This window comes from Dermacentor andersoni, chromosome 1 (genome assembly GCF_023375885.2).
Source record: "Dermacentor andersoni chromosome 1, qqDerAnde1_hic_scaffold, whole genome shotgun sequence".
NCBI classification, from domain to species: Eukaryota; Metazoa; Arthropoda; class Arachnida; order Ixodida; family Ixodidae; genus Dermacentor; species Dermacentor andersoni.
Window position 1 is genome coordinate 232,884,570 of NC_092814.1, and position 16,794 is coordinate 232,901,363.

At 43.9% G+C, this 16,794-nt stretch overlaps 1 protein-coding gene across 2 annotated transcripts in view; it reads right to left on the reverse strand.

Annotated features, from left to right (window-relative positions):
- Positions 1 to 16,794, reverse strand: part of Nmdmc (NAD-dependent methylenetetrahydrofolate dehydrogenase) — a 68,021-nt gene that overhangs the window by 43,052 nt on the left and 8,175 nt on the right. The window contains exons 3-4 of one of the 2 annotated variants that reach the window (XM_050196725.2): positions 4,497 to 4,772; positions 710 to 805 (exon numbers count right to left, since the gene is read on the reverse strand). In XM_050196725.2, coding sequence (XP_050052682.1) covers positions 710 to 805; positions 4,497 to 4,772 — 372 coding nt within the window. The remainder of the gene's footprint in view (positions 1 to 709; positions 806 to 4,496; positions 4,773 to 16,794) is intronic. The other variant, XM_050196726.3, reaches the window with a different exon arrangement.

Sequence of the window (16,794 nt, forward strand, 5' to 3'; positions counted from 1 at the left end):
GTAGCTATAGTTATTCTGGAAGAACATCACTTCCAGTATGAACACATGAAGTAGTTAACTTCTGCTCAAAAATTTCCATTCATTCAGTAACGATGTCTCTCCTTTGGCCAGCCTACGAATCGTTTTATCGATTAGGTGACACAATTTATTATTTTGACAATATTATCAGATTTCATAATTGCCATTGTCTCAATTCACCAGATACTATCACCTTTCAGTTTGTTATTTACAAGCTCCTCTGTTGTCCAGATGTCCAGTTTTGAAGGACATATATGTATCAAATAGTGCAAGTAAGCCTTTTCTTTTTCTTTTTTTACCCATGGGACTCTACGTGCCCTTAACATTCCAGTGTGTTTAGAAATAAAAATATATAGATATATATATCTTTTGTTCGATTCAATATTCGAAGGTAGTTTTTCTGTAATATTCGTATTCGATTTCATTAGTATATTTTGGTATTCAAGCACTCCCCTTAATCTTTATTTATTACCAATTTATAGCATGTTCATGCTCAAACAAGATGTGGTAAAAAGAAACGCACTTCTTTTAAGGGAGCAGGTAAGAAAAAGCAGCTGCAGAACACTGGTGCTCTTCGCTATAGTGATGTGTATAGTGAAGCTACACCCCCATAGCTTTGTCTAAGATACCAGAAAGTTGATTTAAAATATCAAATGTGTTTGTGCTATGATTATTATAGTCAGATACCTACCATAGTCTCTTGATGAGCCAAGCATAATGGAAAGAGGTAGTCCAACTATTGTTGAACGGCCACAAACTAGCACATGCTTGCCATAAGTACTGATGCCTGTAAGAAAAAGGAAAAAGCATTATTAACACTAGAAAATATAGATTGAAAGACTTTGCAGGGCCGTTGGGGGTAATGCAAGTTCCATTATTTGACCTGCCTTTCGATTTCACTGTATTCAAAAGCTCCAAAAGGTGCCTGTGCTTTCAAGCACTTACATTATTGAAATGTTGAGTCATTTATTTACCCAAGTTTTCATGATTCAATGCAGTTTTATTGACAGAACTTCATTGTATAAGTAGAAAAGAAACAAAGGCACAAAATAACAGCAGAAAGCAATTACTGACATGAGAGTACGTAAAGCAATCAAGACCTCTTGTATGCATCTCTGATGGGAAAAGCAAGATAAATGATAAGCTACGAACTTAAATTGGATGGTGAACAGAACACGGGAATAATGTAGTTAATTATTTTGATGATAACACAGTTATGCTTATGTAGGGTCAATTGAACTTCAGCTAGCAATACTTTTACACACACTATATTTTAGTTTTTGGCTAGCTCTATACCTCTAGATGATTCACTGCCAACTTTTAACACTCAGCGTTGCAAACATTAGGCTTGTATAAGTAGACATTTTTTTCTCTGTTGCATGATGGGTATCGAAATATTGTGTGTTGTTCCACTATGGAGGAAGGAAAAGAATGAGAAGCACTGATGTTACTCTCCGTAGTGCCATGCCGAATCATATTTGTTTATGGGGCAAATTCTTCCCTCCTTAAATGCCTGCAGCCAAAAGCGCTTCCTCCATGCTTTCCAATCAATGCCAATAAAGGCTGCAAGTGTGGCAAGAGGGATTGGAGCTATCTGTCTCAGGTGCTTTGTTTACACCATGAGTAACTTCTCCGTCCACATCTGTACAAGGATGAACTCACAGTGATCACTAAGGTAGCAACAAGAAACGCCACTCAGGAGACTAAGATAGCTGTAGCAACGTAACTTTGAGTAATAGAGAGCAGCTGGCTCCCTTAGCAGCAATGACACCGTTGCTATTTGCTGCATGAATGACATAAGACATCCACCACACTTTTCACAAAGCATCTCAGATTGTTGGGGCCTCTTAGTTTTCTTCCCACCAAGAAGTCAGGCCTTTCTTATACAACTTGGGAAAACATCAATTATGGATTTTTTTTTTGTGTGTGTGTGTTACTCAAAATTTGACAAGTTTCAGTAATTTGTAACTGCAGCGAAATTTACTGTGCAGCATCACACACTCGACTATAGACTGAGGTTTGAGGTGGTGGGCAGTTGATCCTTTTAAAGGGTTCTTGAAACATTTTTCTAACTAAACATACAATGGACTCACTATTAAAGGTTGCCACCTTATGAATTCCCTGCTGCAAAAATTGTTCGAATCCTACAAGTAGAAGGGGAGTTAGATGTAGTAATCGCACCTATGAGTGGCTTTCTATCTCCTTTCATCTCCACTAGTGCACTGGAAGCTAGACAGGGAAGGTGGTAAAAGGGCAAGGCTCCACCCAAAAGTTGAGCATGTCACCGGTGAGAGCGCTCGTCGCAGCATCTATGCTATGCAGCATGCCGCTGCTATCTCGGAAGCCATACAGCTATGCACAACTGTTGTGTGTAGACCAGCAGTGCAAGGATGAAATGCTTTTTCTGTCTTTTTTGAGATCAAAGACATATAATTTTCACTGATTTACTTCAAAATTAGCAATAATAGCATTACTGAGAATGTTCTCACAATCATGAAAATAGCCAATAGTTGTTGCTAGGCTTCGTTGTTAGCGGTGATGACACTGCAAAGATGACAGCAAGTGATTTTTCATTGTTTTTGGAAGAGATTGTAAATTCCCTACTCTGTGCACTGCAATAATATTTGGCTCACATGTTCACAGGAGCCTCTTTTACAGATCAGCAACATTTTATTACTAAGTTCAAAAAGTGTTTCAGGGCCATTTAAATCTTGGTGATTTTCTTTTTGGGAAACTAAGCTCCAACCTGTGTGTTCAGCTTCAAAATATGCAGCATACATTAATATATTCATATAAAAGTAACAACTTTCATTTACTTATGGCTGCTGGTAACATCCTTAATTAAAATGTTTAATTGGTGAGTTTTTTAACCCATTAGCAGGCTGTTCTCTATGCAATAGCTTTTCAAGTAAGGTGCGAACTTGTCAAGTGTCTAAAGATTAAAAGACAAAACTAAGGAATGGTCCCTTCTGACCAGATGACACTCCATACTTCAGACCATACAGTATGACCTAAAGGTCAGTCATGCTCACATTTATAAATATGACTACCGTATTTATTCGAATATAGGTCAACCTTTTCTTTTTTAGAAATGTTACCAAAATTAGCCATCAATCTATACTCATGGCCACAGAATCTCAATCTATATTCGTGCACAAGTCTAGCAAAAGTGCTGAGCTAACGAAGTTCCTCCATTGTGCTCACCGTAAAGCCGGTCTGGAGATTATCTAGGCTGGCTTCAAGGAATCCTGCATATACAATGCACTTGATGGCGTTTAGGATGATGACATTTGGGGTGCCAAGTATACCTGCTAAGCATCTGATGAGGACGACTGCTCTGGCAGTTTGGACGAGCATGCCACCTGTGGCATCGACTATCGAGATTCAGTTGCAGAGCTTGTGGCAAATACAGGTGTGTCATGTTCAGGATTTTACAGCAAAGCTGTTTATGGCTAGGTTCTGGCAGATCTCATCTCCATGGACATAGACCAACAATTTTTCATATGCGGGCTGATCCCGAAGATAGTGCAATACCGGGTCGCGACCCGCGGTAGAGATGAAGCAGGCATTAAACACTCCCCATATGTGGGCCGATCCCGAAGATGGTGCAATGCCGGGCTGACCCGTGGCGGAAGTGAAGCAGGCATTAAGCACTCCCCATACGTGGGCTGATCCCAAAGGTAGTGCAATGCTGGGCCGACCCGCGACGGAGGTGAAGCAGGTGTTAAGCACTCTCCATATGCGGGCCCATCCCGAAGATAGTGCAATGCCGGGCCGACCCGTGGCAGAGGTGCAGTTTACTATAAAGGGGCCCACATTCACAGTTTCGCTGGTCATCCTTCTTCAAAGAGTGGAAGGGCACTGAATTCTAAAATTTTTATAACAGGATATGGGTCGACCTATATTCATGTTAATATGGTAGATGCATAGTATTACGAGCTACATTTTGATACAAAAGTGTCCATCTGCAGCATCATTATGACAAAATTATAATGCGAAGTGGTATGATTTATGCATCAAACCAGTGACAAGAACATATTAAAAAATGACAACTTTTATGGCACAAGCTACCAGTGTATTATAAACACAGCACTGCTCTCAAGTTTTTTTTTATCTATTACAATGCGTTTATGAGTAACACATGAGCCTTTTTTCACCTTAACACTGGAAACTACAGGGTTCATGCTTTTCTTTGTACTAGTGAAAGACAAACTGCACAGTTACTTGAGTTAACTGGATGATACCATGGCAAAACCAACATTATAGCAAAATAGGAATCCACCTAAACCATGTAGGGAAATCAATCGGATGTTTCAACTTTTATTCACGGTGTGCCCAGCTATTTATTAGGTAAAAAATATTCTAAGTAGCAGCATAAAAGCTAGTTTTTTCACCTTCACCACAATGTGAAATATCAACGATTAGTGCGCCAAGATACCGGAATAAAAGCTTGTTACATTATGTCTACAAATGCTTACCAATGCGTTGAAGTATCTCAACTATAGCCAGTGGAGTGCACGGAGCAAGGGAAGCCATGTTTAAGCACAGCCTTCCCATTTGAAGGGCGTGAAAACCATCCACATCCTTAGATGGTAATACTGCATTACATATGACACTTTCTTCGATGTGAGATGGAAGTGGCAGTTGGACAAGAATGCCATCTACACTGGCACAATTGTTTAGTCTTTGCACAACTTCAAGCAGTCCTGCTTGCGTGGTTGTAGAAGGGAGGTGTATGCAATCACCTCCTATTCCTGGATAGAAAAAGAAGAGGAGGGAAGAGAGACAATGAAGTGTTGCCTGCTTGTGCTTTTATGCTGCTTAATAAAGAAAACTTAATTTTGGTGCCAACATTTGCATCTTGGCAATAGAATGCTTTTCAAGTGTTAGCAAACTTCCCAAGACGATGCCATTTTAAACTGCCGATACATGGTGAATACATCCATGTACAACTACTGTAATGTGGCATTTTGATTATTTAATATTTTTGTTGTTTTACCATGCCAATGAGGGTCCTCCAATGTCAGAGTATTTCAATAGCACAGGTGTGAAATTTATTACCACAATGAATTCAGGCAAGTTTCTTAGTGCAATCCACAAACACTTGTGATATTCTCATCTAAAGTAAAATTTAAATTTTAGTTTGATTTAGATTCTTTTTTTCTTTGCTTTATTAGGTCTCGACCCCATTATGACACTATCAAACCACAACATCTTGACCCTGCATGCAATAATTCATTATATTGTATATTATTGCAACCAGTTTAAAATGTGCATGAAGTGCAATGCGGCTTCAGTCATGAAGCATAAAGCTGGCTGCAGAGTGGAAATTGAAGCAGGTGGCTGAGTTGAATTTTTATTTTCACCACATTAGTAAACACCAGAATGTACAGTCCCATTTAATATGAGCTGCAAACTGGGGCCCATGGTAAAAGGGGCTCCAAGACCACATGGCAGTGCCAATTATATGAAAAATTGGAGAACCAGACACCGTTTCAATTGCCTGTAATTTATTAAACCAACTTTTCATATGTCTATGCTGCCATTGGGCAGTCTTCGAGCCCCTTCATCCATGGATACTGTGTTGCAGCTTATGTTGAACACAACTGTAAATAGGTGGCGCAGGATGGTGGGATAAAATCTACGTTATGGTAGTTTGACTGGTATCACAAACCAGACAATGCATGCCACTCAGCCCAGTACAGTGGACAGTGGTAGAAGACCACACAATGACCTACCTCATTGTGAAAAGCTGGCAGCGCGCCACCTAATGGCCTCTCCATCGTTCTCCATTTTCTGCTTCTCCACATTCAAGAGCGAGCTAAGTATGATCCTCTGCTGTCAATTCTTTAAAAACATAATCCCTTTAAGCTTCTCTCCCTTTATCCTGTTGAGTGCCCAGTGCACTCAGCTTTTGGCAGTACGGTCCTGGTGTAGGAGCAGGTGTCAGTATTGTGTGGTACCACTTGACTGCCACCTTCGCTTTCCATGATTTAACCAACCGCTTGCTTCACATTCAAAGCCATGCTGTATTTTGTGAGCATTTTAAATGGTTGCATTAAAAGGTGACACAATCAATTATTTGCTTTGCTTTCAAGGAATCGAGGCTTTGTATCATAATTACTGGGCCAGACAAAAATTCTGTCAGTACTCTTTTAATCTGTGAATTATGAGATCTGGTAATAGTGCAGTACCATTCTATTTGTTCACTGTACCAGAGGACAGGCATAATAACTGAATGCCAATAGTGCAACCCTGGAAACGGAAAACTATAAATCAGTTAAAAATAATCTTTCAAGTACTTTAAGGTCAAAGTAATGTCAATAAACATAACCACTTACAAGCGCTAAGAAAAAAAAAACCCCTGGATTAACCATGATTACATTCCTCAGCCAGCACTCGAAGTAGTGGTACATATTGAATTGATTTTCTTCTAAATGTAATTGAATTACAAAACCAATTTCTCATTTGATGCTTCAAATGATGTCTATAAAATGAAATGCTCTGTGGATATGTACTTCCGTGAATGTGCTGTTTCACACTGATTTTTGTTTTAAGGCAAAGCTTTCTTTGCTTCTTTAGCTTTCTCACTGCTTCTGTGGCTGTCTTGCACACAATGTTGGGGGTTTGCTCAGAGCATGTATATACATGGAAGGAGAATGACAGTGAGGAAAGGCGATGCAAAAACTCATTTGGACCTTTCCATCACCTTGCATGTGCCTTTGGAGCTGCCTGGGTGTCGCCACCTTAGCCTCTTGACAGCTGTAGCAATCCGTGACAATGCAAAACCATTGCAGAAAAGCAGCGCTTACCTTTCTACTAACTTGCAAGACCAGAGGGGACGTAGATAGAATCATAGAGAGGAGAGGGGAGGCAGAGAAAAAGTAGAACCAACGCAGTCGCGAAACGAGTGAATCGAGTGGCAAGGCTGTTTCGTAGCTGCCACTCTTTGTTTACAGTTCCCATACAGGTGGAGAGGGTAGGAGAGGGAAACTATTATGTGAGAAGGCAAGGAAACACCACTAGCATAGACAACAGCGGTTGCTGGCAAACTGAAGGTGTGGTTAATGAGAGCAACATTCCGGGCAAGTTGGTGATCCATTACTCAAGTGATATTGCGCAACAAAATACGACACGGACTTAAGAGAAGAAGAAACACCAAGTGCAAACTTTCAACTAAGTTTATTGTACTACTGAATCGGTTTTATACATTGTTAGATATGGGGCTGTTTCCTGAGCCTACTTCAAATTCCCCAGACCACTTCGAATCGCACCACTTCTAAGTAAGGGATGCAGAAACACGGATGACACATTCCTGAGGCAAGACACGTGCAAACAAGTTGGCGGCCCCCACTTCGTGTGCTCCGCGGTCGCTATTCACTGCTTGACTCTTCCAGAAAAGCGAGGGGATAGCCCGGCACTGGTGGAAGTGGGTCCCGGACCAAGACGGCGCTATTGTACCGGGTCGGCCTGACGGCGGTAATTCGCCGTGACGACCAGACGGTGTGGAAGTCCGCCTTTGAAGAAGCGCATTGCAAGTCAGCAAGGCAAGACCGCAGAGAGCCACCGGGTGTGACATTACCGCACGGGAGCCTACCATTGGCCGAAGGTGGCGTAATCGGAGCGGGCTCTCCCATTGGCCGAACATGACGCGACTTCCAGTCCTTGAAGGGTTTAAAAGAAGCATTCTAGAGGATCCCAGAGCATTCCCTGATTGACCTCTCTTGAACTTCTTGCCGCGGGCCGCAGCGTCCGAGTTGCTGCCGGCCCATAATGACTGTACGACTGTTACTTGAGTCTCACCTCTCTGTACATAATGTAAAATAAATCCCCCAAGTTTTTTCATACCGAAGTCCGTCCTCAACTCCGACAACTGGCGCAAGCGGTGGGATTTCCTTCAACCCCTACATCTGGTTGGCAGCGGTGAGATCGCCTCCGAATGCAACAGCTGGTGGCAGCGCTACGGATCAACCTTCGTCGAGAGAGATCCTAAGGAACCGGGAAGAGCGAAGAAGAGAGAGCCTTCGTCGAAAGAGGTCCGAAGAAACTGGGAGTGCCGAAGAAGAGCGAGCCTTCGACCCAGGGAGTCCGGAGGAACCGGGAACAGCGGACAAATGAACCGGATGGCACGGTGCTGCAACCATAAGTGAGCGTGTGGTTTTTTTCCTTTTGATTCGCCAGACTCAAATGTTGTGTGTTCATTTTGATAGTTCTGGGAATCGGGAATTTGATGCATTGTGTATTTGCACAAATTAATTAAGGAAAACAGTTCTAACCACCTGTCGGGGCAGCTGCCATGGATCTTAGAAGGTTGACGAGGTTAGACTTGTTGTTGGTGTGCGACGACTTGGGAGTTGAGGCGGACGAACGGATGAAAACGCCAGCTATCATAAAGGCGATTAACGATAGTGGCAATGACGGCAAAAGCATTGAGCTTGCTTGGGAGGTGATACAGGAACCACGGGAGTGTGAGCGTCGTGAACGTGAGCGAGAGCGTCGTGAACGTAAGAGTGAGCGTAAGCATGAAGAACGCGAGAATGAACGGAAGCGTGAGCTTCAAGAACTTACTCTTAAGTGTGAGCGTCACGAACGTGAGAAGGAACGTAAGCGTGAACGTGAGCAAAACTATGAGAGAGAGAAGGCAGCACTGATCAAAGAGATACAGTATTGTGATCAGTTCATGGAACAGAGACAACGGCTGTCTGAGAATTCTGTAGGTAGTACAGAGCGAAAGAATGAGGCAGCATCGAGTGGATTTTCGCCAAAAGCCGACGAGAAGAGTAGTGCCTGTGAGATTGGCTGCAGATTCATAAGGGAAGGGAAAAGGCTAGCTGCTAACGATGCCTTAGTGGCAACAGAGGCCGTTAAAGGCCGCAAGGAGAGCGACGAGGTGCTGTGCCAACAGATGACTGTAGAGACAGCTAGGCCAGCTGCGAACAAATTGGCACAGTTACCGCGCGTGTGCGTCGCTGGTTATGTTAGCGAGGTTGCTAGCGAAGAAAAGGGTACTGCTGACCCGATAGACGCGAGCACCCATGTAGAGTCAGATCTGTGTGCAGAAGTGAAGTGCGAACTGGACGATGCAGTTGAGAGTAGTTCTCGGGATGGCGAGCTCCGTAGTTCACGAGAGAACAACTGCATTGTTCAGGGATTGGTGCGGCTCTCCGCCAGTCTAGATAGCCTAGATAGGGATGGTTCAGTTATTAATCATTCGGACTGTGCGCGTGAGACAGCGATCGATACCGACGGACTGTGTGTCGATGCACAGCGTGAGCTGGGCAAAGTAGTAGAGGGCAGTTCGCAAGAGTGCGAGTTGTCTAACTCGAGTAAAGCCTGCTGCATTGTTCCAGAGTCGGTTGGGCTGTCCGCCAGTCGAGGCAAAGTGAGAGTAGATTTAAATGTAAATCACTCAGACTGTGCGGGTAAGAGACCGATCCGGGCCGACGAAATGTGTACCGGCCAGCACGAGGCACGAGAAGGCGACATGAAAGCGAGTGCAAAAGAAAGCGCCGTAAAAAGAAGCGCGGTAAATACCGAAAGACGGTAGCTAATGTAGCACCGCCAAAGATGGCGAGAGACCCAAGAGGGCAGGGTGCGAGGAAAAAGGTGCGGTCATCACTGACGATGTTGACGCATCGACAACGTTCGAGCCACCGGTCAAAAGGAGACCGAGAAGCATGTTCTGCACGGACGCGGACAAAGGGCACGGGGCTGTTAAACTCCTCGTCGTTCCGTAGTTCTTTTTATAGCTCAGCGTGCAGTACGAAGAAGCGCAAGGTGGCAGGACGAGACCAGGTGGGGAGTAGCGAAGCGGTCAATCGAGTTTGTGAGGAAAGCGGGGCGCCAGGATGCAAATTGGCAGGAGACCGTAACGTCTTGGGGGAGCTGATAGTGAGTCAGCCCTTTTGTTGTTCCTCCGTAGCCCGAGTAGCTTTCAAACCGCGACCGCCTCGAGTACGACTCAAAGTATTAGTCAGACGTAAGCATTTGGAACGGGAGTCAAAGAGAGCTTCCATAGAAGTAACACATTCTGTTTTGTTTTATTTTTGAGCATCGGAAAGTTTTCGCGAATTGAGACTAAAATTTCTTTCAATGTGTAAAGTTTGAGCTTTGTTTGTGTTTTCGTTTGAGAAGCTCCGAGATTTGAAAGATGAGGTTTGTGTAAACATGTAGTCTCGCGAGTGTTAGTTAATGAGTAAATAGGCTTTCTTTTTGTATGTGTGAGTAACCTGAGGGTCAAGGTTATTGTTGAAAGGCCTATCGTAACGCGCGTGTGTGTTATTTAACCTTCTTTCTTTTTGAGTGTTTTTGAATTTTCTAAGGTTAAGCGCGTAGGTTTTCAGTGAGTGCATGATTTGCACTGAGAAGCATTCTTAGTTCCATTAGCGCGTGTCCTGTGTGGACGGAAGGAAGCAGATTTATGACTGGGTTGCTGGCGTGTGTTGAGGGCAGCCGTATTCTGACTCCTCTGATAGGTATGCTTGGAACGAGTTATTAAAAGACGCATTATTTTAAGGGTTCTGCGGAGTGTGCAAGTCCCGCAAGTTTAATTGTTCGTTTAAGTCACGTGTCCTGTAGGACTTTCAGGGAAGAAACGTGAGTAAGCATAAATGAAAAGTTTGCCTACAACGCCAGTACGCGTTCTGTTTAGTGACCACAAGGCTAGTGCGCTTGTGATTTCGTACTTGTGAGGTTGACCAGATTGTTCAGTGGCACCAATACGTGCGATAAGTACGCCACTGCGATAGATTGGAAACATGCTGTTCGTGTAGTTAGGCCACTTAAGTTATGTTTGGCTGTTTTCATTTGTTGTTTGCATCGTCAACGACATTTTGTTTTGCAACAACAATGGTACTCTGGTCTTGTCGGCATTCGGGGAGAAATGGATAGCGGTTTGGAAGGGTGGTTGGAACTGTTTAGTCAAAATTGGGGAAATAAAAGATCAGGGTTCATTTTTGACTCAGTAATAGCCTGGCGAGTCAGGGGTGAAGAGCCTGCGCTTAAGCGTGGTGCAGCGCTGTGTTGTTTTGTTTGTTTGACGTATGTTCTCCAGGGCCCAGGATCCCGAAGTTCGTCAAACGAGGCTCGACACCAATACCCTGCAGGTTCTTTCGGCGTTCCTCATGGCCAGCGAATTGAGTTCACCGGCCATTCAGAACATCCGGGGCGAGGACGAGCTGTTAGATATGGGGCTGTTTCCTGAGCCTACTTCAAATTCCCCAGACCACTTCGAATCGCGCAACTTCTAAGTAAGGGATGCAGAAACACGGATGACACATTCCTGAGGCAAGACACGTGCAAACAAGTTGGCGGCCCCCACTTCGTGTGCTCCGCGGTCGCTATTCACTGCTTGACTCTTCCAGAAAAGCGAGGGGATAGCCCGGCACTGTTGGAAGTGGGTCCCGGACCAAGACGGCGCTATTGTACCGGGTCGGCCTGACGGCGGTAATTCGCCGTGACGACCAGACGGTGTGGAAGTCCGCCTTTGAAGAAGCGCATTGCAAGTCAGCAAGGCAAGACCGCAGAGAGCCACCGGGTGTGACATCACCGCACGGGAGCCTACCATTGGCCGAAGGTGGCGTCATCGGAGCGGGCTCTCCCATTAGCCGAACATGACGCGACTTCCAGTCCTCGAAGGGTTTAAAAGAAGCATTCTAGAGGATCCCAGAGCATTCCCTGATTGACCTCTCTTGAACTTCTTGCCGCGGGCCGCAGCGTCCGAGTTGCTGCCGGCCCGTAATGACTGTACGACTGTTACTTGAGTCTCACCTCTCTGTACATAATGTAAAATAAATCCCCCAAGTTTTTTTCATCCCGAAGTCCGTCCTCAACTCCGACAACTGGCGCCAGCGGTGGGATTTCCTTCAACCCCTACAACATGTGAACCAGTGTAGACTACGCATGCACTTACATGAAAATGTAACTGCGCAATCGTGTAACACAGTTACGAGTCTACACTGCTTCACATATATGAAACCGGTTCAGTGGTACAATAAACTTAGTTGAAAGTTTGCGCTTGGTGTTCTTCTTCTCTTATGTCCGTGTCATTTTTTGTTGCGCTATATCACTTGAGTGAAGGTGTAGTATGGTACAGTGCATTTCTGCTATTTCTGAAAAATAAACACCATGCAAATTTCTTAAGCAGACAACTAACGCAGGATGTTCAGATGCAAAGCCGCATTAAAGCACCATAGGGTCCAGGCAACATTAAATTAAGGAAGCAGTCGCACATCAAATCAACACTTATGTGCCTGTTGCAGTAGCTTTGCAGCTTTTGCATTGCTCGAGGCTGCGGGTTCAATCCTGACTGCAGCAGCCGCATTTCGTAGGGAGCAAAAAAAAAAAAAAAAAACACTCGCTAGTACATTTAGATTTAGGTGCACGTTAAAGAACACCAGGGTGTCAATATTAATTTGGAATCTGCCACTACGACATGCCTCATAATGCGACTGTTGTTTTGGCACATACAGTCCCAAAATTCAATTAAAGTTTAACACTTCTGCCATGATGTGATGTGCCATGTGAGGCAATGATAATGCTCAACTCTCTTAGAAATTATCATCGATGACACATAGCAACGCCTCAAGCAAACATGTCTCCCTGTGTGTTCTGTGTATTACGCAAACAAACAGAAGTGCCCACAAGGCAACGTTTAACATCAACTCACCACTCTTGTATTGAACTAAACGTTGAACAAATGAAACATTCCCCGTCAACATCACCGCTGATCATCGTCAATCATAGCAAACAGCACAGAAAGCTTCACTTACATTGATTCCCACAGTGCATGGGATCTTCGTAATTTTTCTATATTTACTCTTATGTATAGTTTATTTCATGCTCGTCATAAAAAGCACTCTTAGTAAAGGGTTAACAGTATGCATAAATAAAAAAACTGCTGGCTCTCCTGTAATCAAGAGTAGATGTAAGCATGAAATGGCTACTGACAAAGCAGATCGGTTGGAGTAATTACGAGAACCACAACCATCTCACAATATCACTGCAAGTTTCGTCTCGGCCAAACAGCCATCCACGGCACGCTCGATTGTGCCGGACGCTGCCGTTGCTGCTGTTGCTGCCGGTGCGCCAGGTGCACCGCAGAACTCACAGACTACTGGCATTGAAAAGAGCACAAGCAACCCTGTCTCAGCGCCAAAAGATGACAATCAAGTATATAGTGCCCTGTATCTGCCTTCTGAACATTGCTATTTTGTGAACATACATTAGGAAGAACTCGAAGGCAATATTTTTCGTAACCTGTTTGGGCAGTAACTAGCGTATGTAATGCAGTCCTGTACAAAGGGTTGGGGGCCAAAGGCCGCATTTTCTCACATTTTGAACGGTTGTCCGGACAATCTCATTTTGTTCTCGCAACGATGCCCGGATGTTCTCATTCCATTCTCATCTTGAGTGCCCGGATAACGGCTCAGGATTTTGGCTCAAGGTCTCTGAAGGTTGCCAACAATGGGAGCTAAAAGCATTTCATGATTAAAAAGGTATACCTCCATCTGTTTGCTGTAGAGGTGGAATGAACATAATATAGTGAGTGCTAAACAGTGCTACGTAAATTCACAGATAAACATTACCTGTCTACATCTTTTATATTTCAAGATTCTGTGTTTTCTTCAATGCTCCCATTGTGAGTCAACAGGATAATATAGATGCAATGAAAATTTTTTACTACCCTCAAGTTTGCTTTAGCTGCTACTTTGATGCAGCTATGCCTCATGTATATTTTTAAGTCAAGTGAACTCAAACTTTTACCACCCCACTGACAGGTTATTCAGGACACCGTAAGTACATATTATTATTTTATTATTATTTAAGGTTGGATGAATTAAAAATAAATTATGGGGTTTTACATGCCAAAACCACTTTGTGATTATGAGGCACGCCGTAGTGGAGGACTCCAGATATTTCGACTACCTGGGGTTCTTTAACGTGCACCTAAATCTAAGCATACAGGTGTTTTCGCATTTTGCCCCTATTGAAATGCGACCGCCGTGGCCGGGATTCGATCCCGCGAACTCGTGCTCAGCAGCCCAACACCATAGCCACTGAGTAACCACGGCGTGTAGGGATGGATGAATATTCAGTTTTCAATACAAATACGAACAGTTAGTGTGTAGTATTCGATTCATATTCAAAAAGGAATTATTTTATAATTTAGAATATTTGAAACTAACTAAGTATTTTGCAGCAACTGACTGTTTTAAGTCTAGTTACGTCTAGTTCTCTGTCTGCTAAAGAAAATATAGCTAATTATCAGAAGTGTGATAACAACAAATGTTTTCGAAGCAATGCTCAAATACGATGGGTAATGCAAGCTTTGTTTTCAGTTTTGCGGTGGAAGTCTACATGGCAACATGCGATTTTTGCACGTAGTCTGTCATTTCGTACTTTTGTTAGTCTAGCTATGTAGCATTTTTTACCTTTTATGCTACAGCCAGTGAGGTTTTGCTTGCAACATGCCCTCTTACATGTGTCCAGGTCCCGCAAGGCTTCCAGCAGCTTTCTTTCTGCCACAACTTGTGAGCTTCATTTGGCAATTATTTATTTAGTGTTCTTGGAAAGCTATTCATACAACAGCCATTGTTTCTTGGAGAGCTTGTTTGCATCCAGGCTCCAATATCGGTGAGGCACTATTCCTGCAGTTTTTCTAATTGCAAATGGCAATCTTGTGTTTAAAATTAATTATTTGTCCCCGATAGTTTGCTTTTCTTTTTATGCACTTGTTAGTACAGCCGTGGTATCTAATTATACTGAAATAAATATTCCTGCTGTAAACACGTCTGCATTTGACTATTCAATATTCGATTTGATATTCTATACATATTATTTGCATTAAAAAAAGTTGATACTTGCCCACCTGTATTATTTTTTTACTTTTTTTAGAAGGGGCAGGCACAGAAGGTCAGGTATTATCATGGACCAATAACAACTAAAAATATGCCATCTTTCAATCTGAGAGGACTATATGTAGGGATCGAATTTTTCGGCATGAATTTTTTAAAAAATTGGCAGCATTTATTTTCATCAGAAAATTCAGCACTTATTGGTACCTATTTCTTTGCAGTTCTGCCTTTTCGGCACTTGGGTTTGAAAAACTGCTCTCAAGTATTTGTATTTGCAAGGAAGCAGTAAAATTAGAAAGCTTTATTGTCATAAACACAGTGAGACAGATTAATCACAGTTGAATTTAAATATCTGCACGGTATTGAAATAAATAAATAAATAAATAAATAAATAAATAAATAAATAAATAAATAAATAAATAAATAAAAATGAATTCTTTTTTACAGTCTCCATTCCTTCCTTGCTTGGCACCATAGAGAGCACCTCGATACCCATCGGACTTGGACGCTCTGCGCTGAAAGCCTCCAAGAACTGAACCACCTCGTTCAATGAAGTGTTTCTATCTTTCTTCTCACGTAATCAATATCTTGCATGGGAAGATGCACGGATTTCGTACAGTTCTGTACATGCCAGGTGTCGACATATGTGCTTGGGGTGCGCAAGTTTAGCGCACGCTTAAATGTCTCGACGTTGGTATGTAAATGAAGATGGGGGCCCACACAATTTGCTGGAGTCTTATTCTATCCATAACGACCAGTCAGCTTATGTCTTTTGAACTAGGCTCTCTGGTTGTGTGCTTACCCTATTGATCTCCCTAGTTGGCATGAGCTGATGATGTCTATTGCAAGGGAGGAATTCCGTTAGGGAGTAGCCGTTATTGTAAATATTGTTACGTAGGAACAGGACGATGGGCCGAGCAAATGGTGTGAAGACCCATGTTTTCGAACTCTTGGCGGACAACTGCCTGGATCAGTGAGACCGTGACTGCAGATGTGTTGGTGGGACTGGAGTCGAAGGCAGCCGGATAGGCGGCCTCGATGTCACGCCGGACGATCCTGGTAACATCGGCAGTGTTGTTGGGACGAGGAGTGTCGGCACAGGAAGATGTCGCTGGGGTGTTGGGCAGACGGGCAAACTGCTGGTCAATACGTCGGCTTTTAGCGAGTTTCAGGCGGCGGCACTCTTTTATAACAGCATCCACCGTCGCTACGTTGTTGCAAACGAGCAAGTTGAAGGCGTCATCGGCGATGCCTTTGAGGATGTGCGCAACCTTGTCTGACTCAGTCATGTGGGTGTCAACTTTGCGGCACAGAGCCAAGACGTCCTGAATGTACGTGACATAGGGCTCTGTTGACGGCTGCACACGGCCGGAAAGCGCCTTCTGCGCGGCAAGTTGGTGACCGTAGGGGTTGCCGAACAAGTCCCGAAGCTGTGTCTTAAGTGAATCCCAACTAGTGAGCTCATCTTTGTGCGTGCGATACCAAACTCTAGGTGTGCCACCGAAATAAAAGACTACGTTGGCGAGCATAATAGTAGGGTCCCACCGGTTATTGCGGCTGACGTGTTCATACAGGCTGATCCAGTCATCGATGTCTTCCCCATCTTTGCCCGAGAATACGCCAGGATCACGGGGAGCGGGGAGAGTGATGTAGGTCGTCGAAGTGGCAGCAGGTGTCGGAGCCGGGGGAGTCCGGTTGTCGTCGCCGGGAGCCATGAAGGAAGGCTCGACGTACCGTCCACTGCGAAGCTCCGTGACGAGGTACAGGGAATGTCCACCTCCACCAGATATGTTACGTAGGAAGAGGCAGACGAAAAGCTATGTACAAGTATATTTACAGGAAAATACGCTGCGCTTGGCGAAGAGGCAACAGCCCGCGCTAGCTTCTCTCGTCGTCGTTGTCTTCGCACTGCTCACCTTTT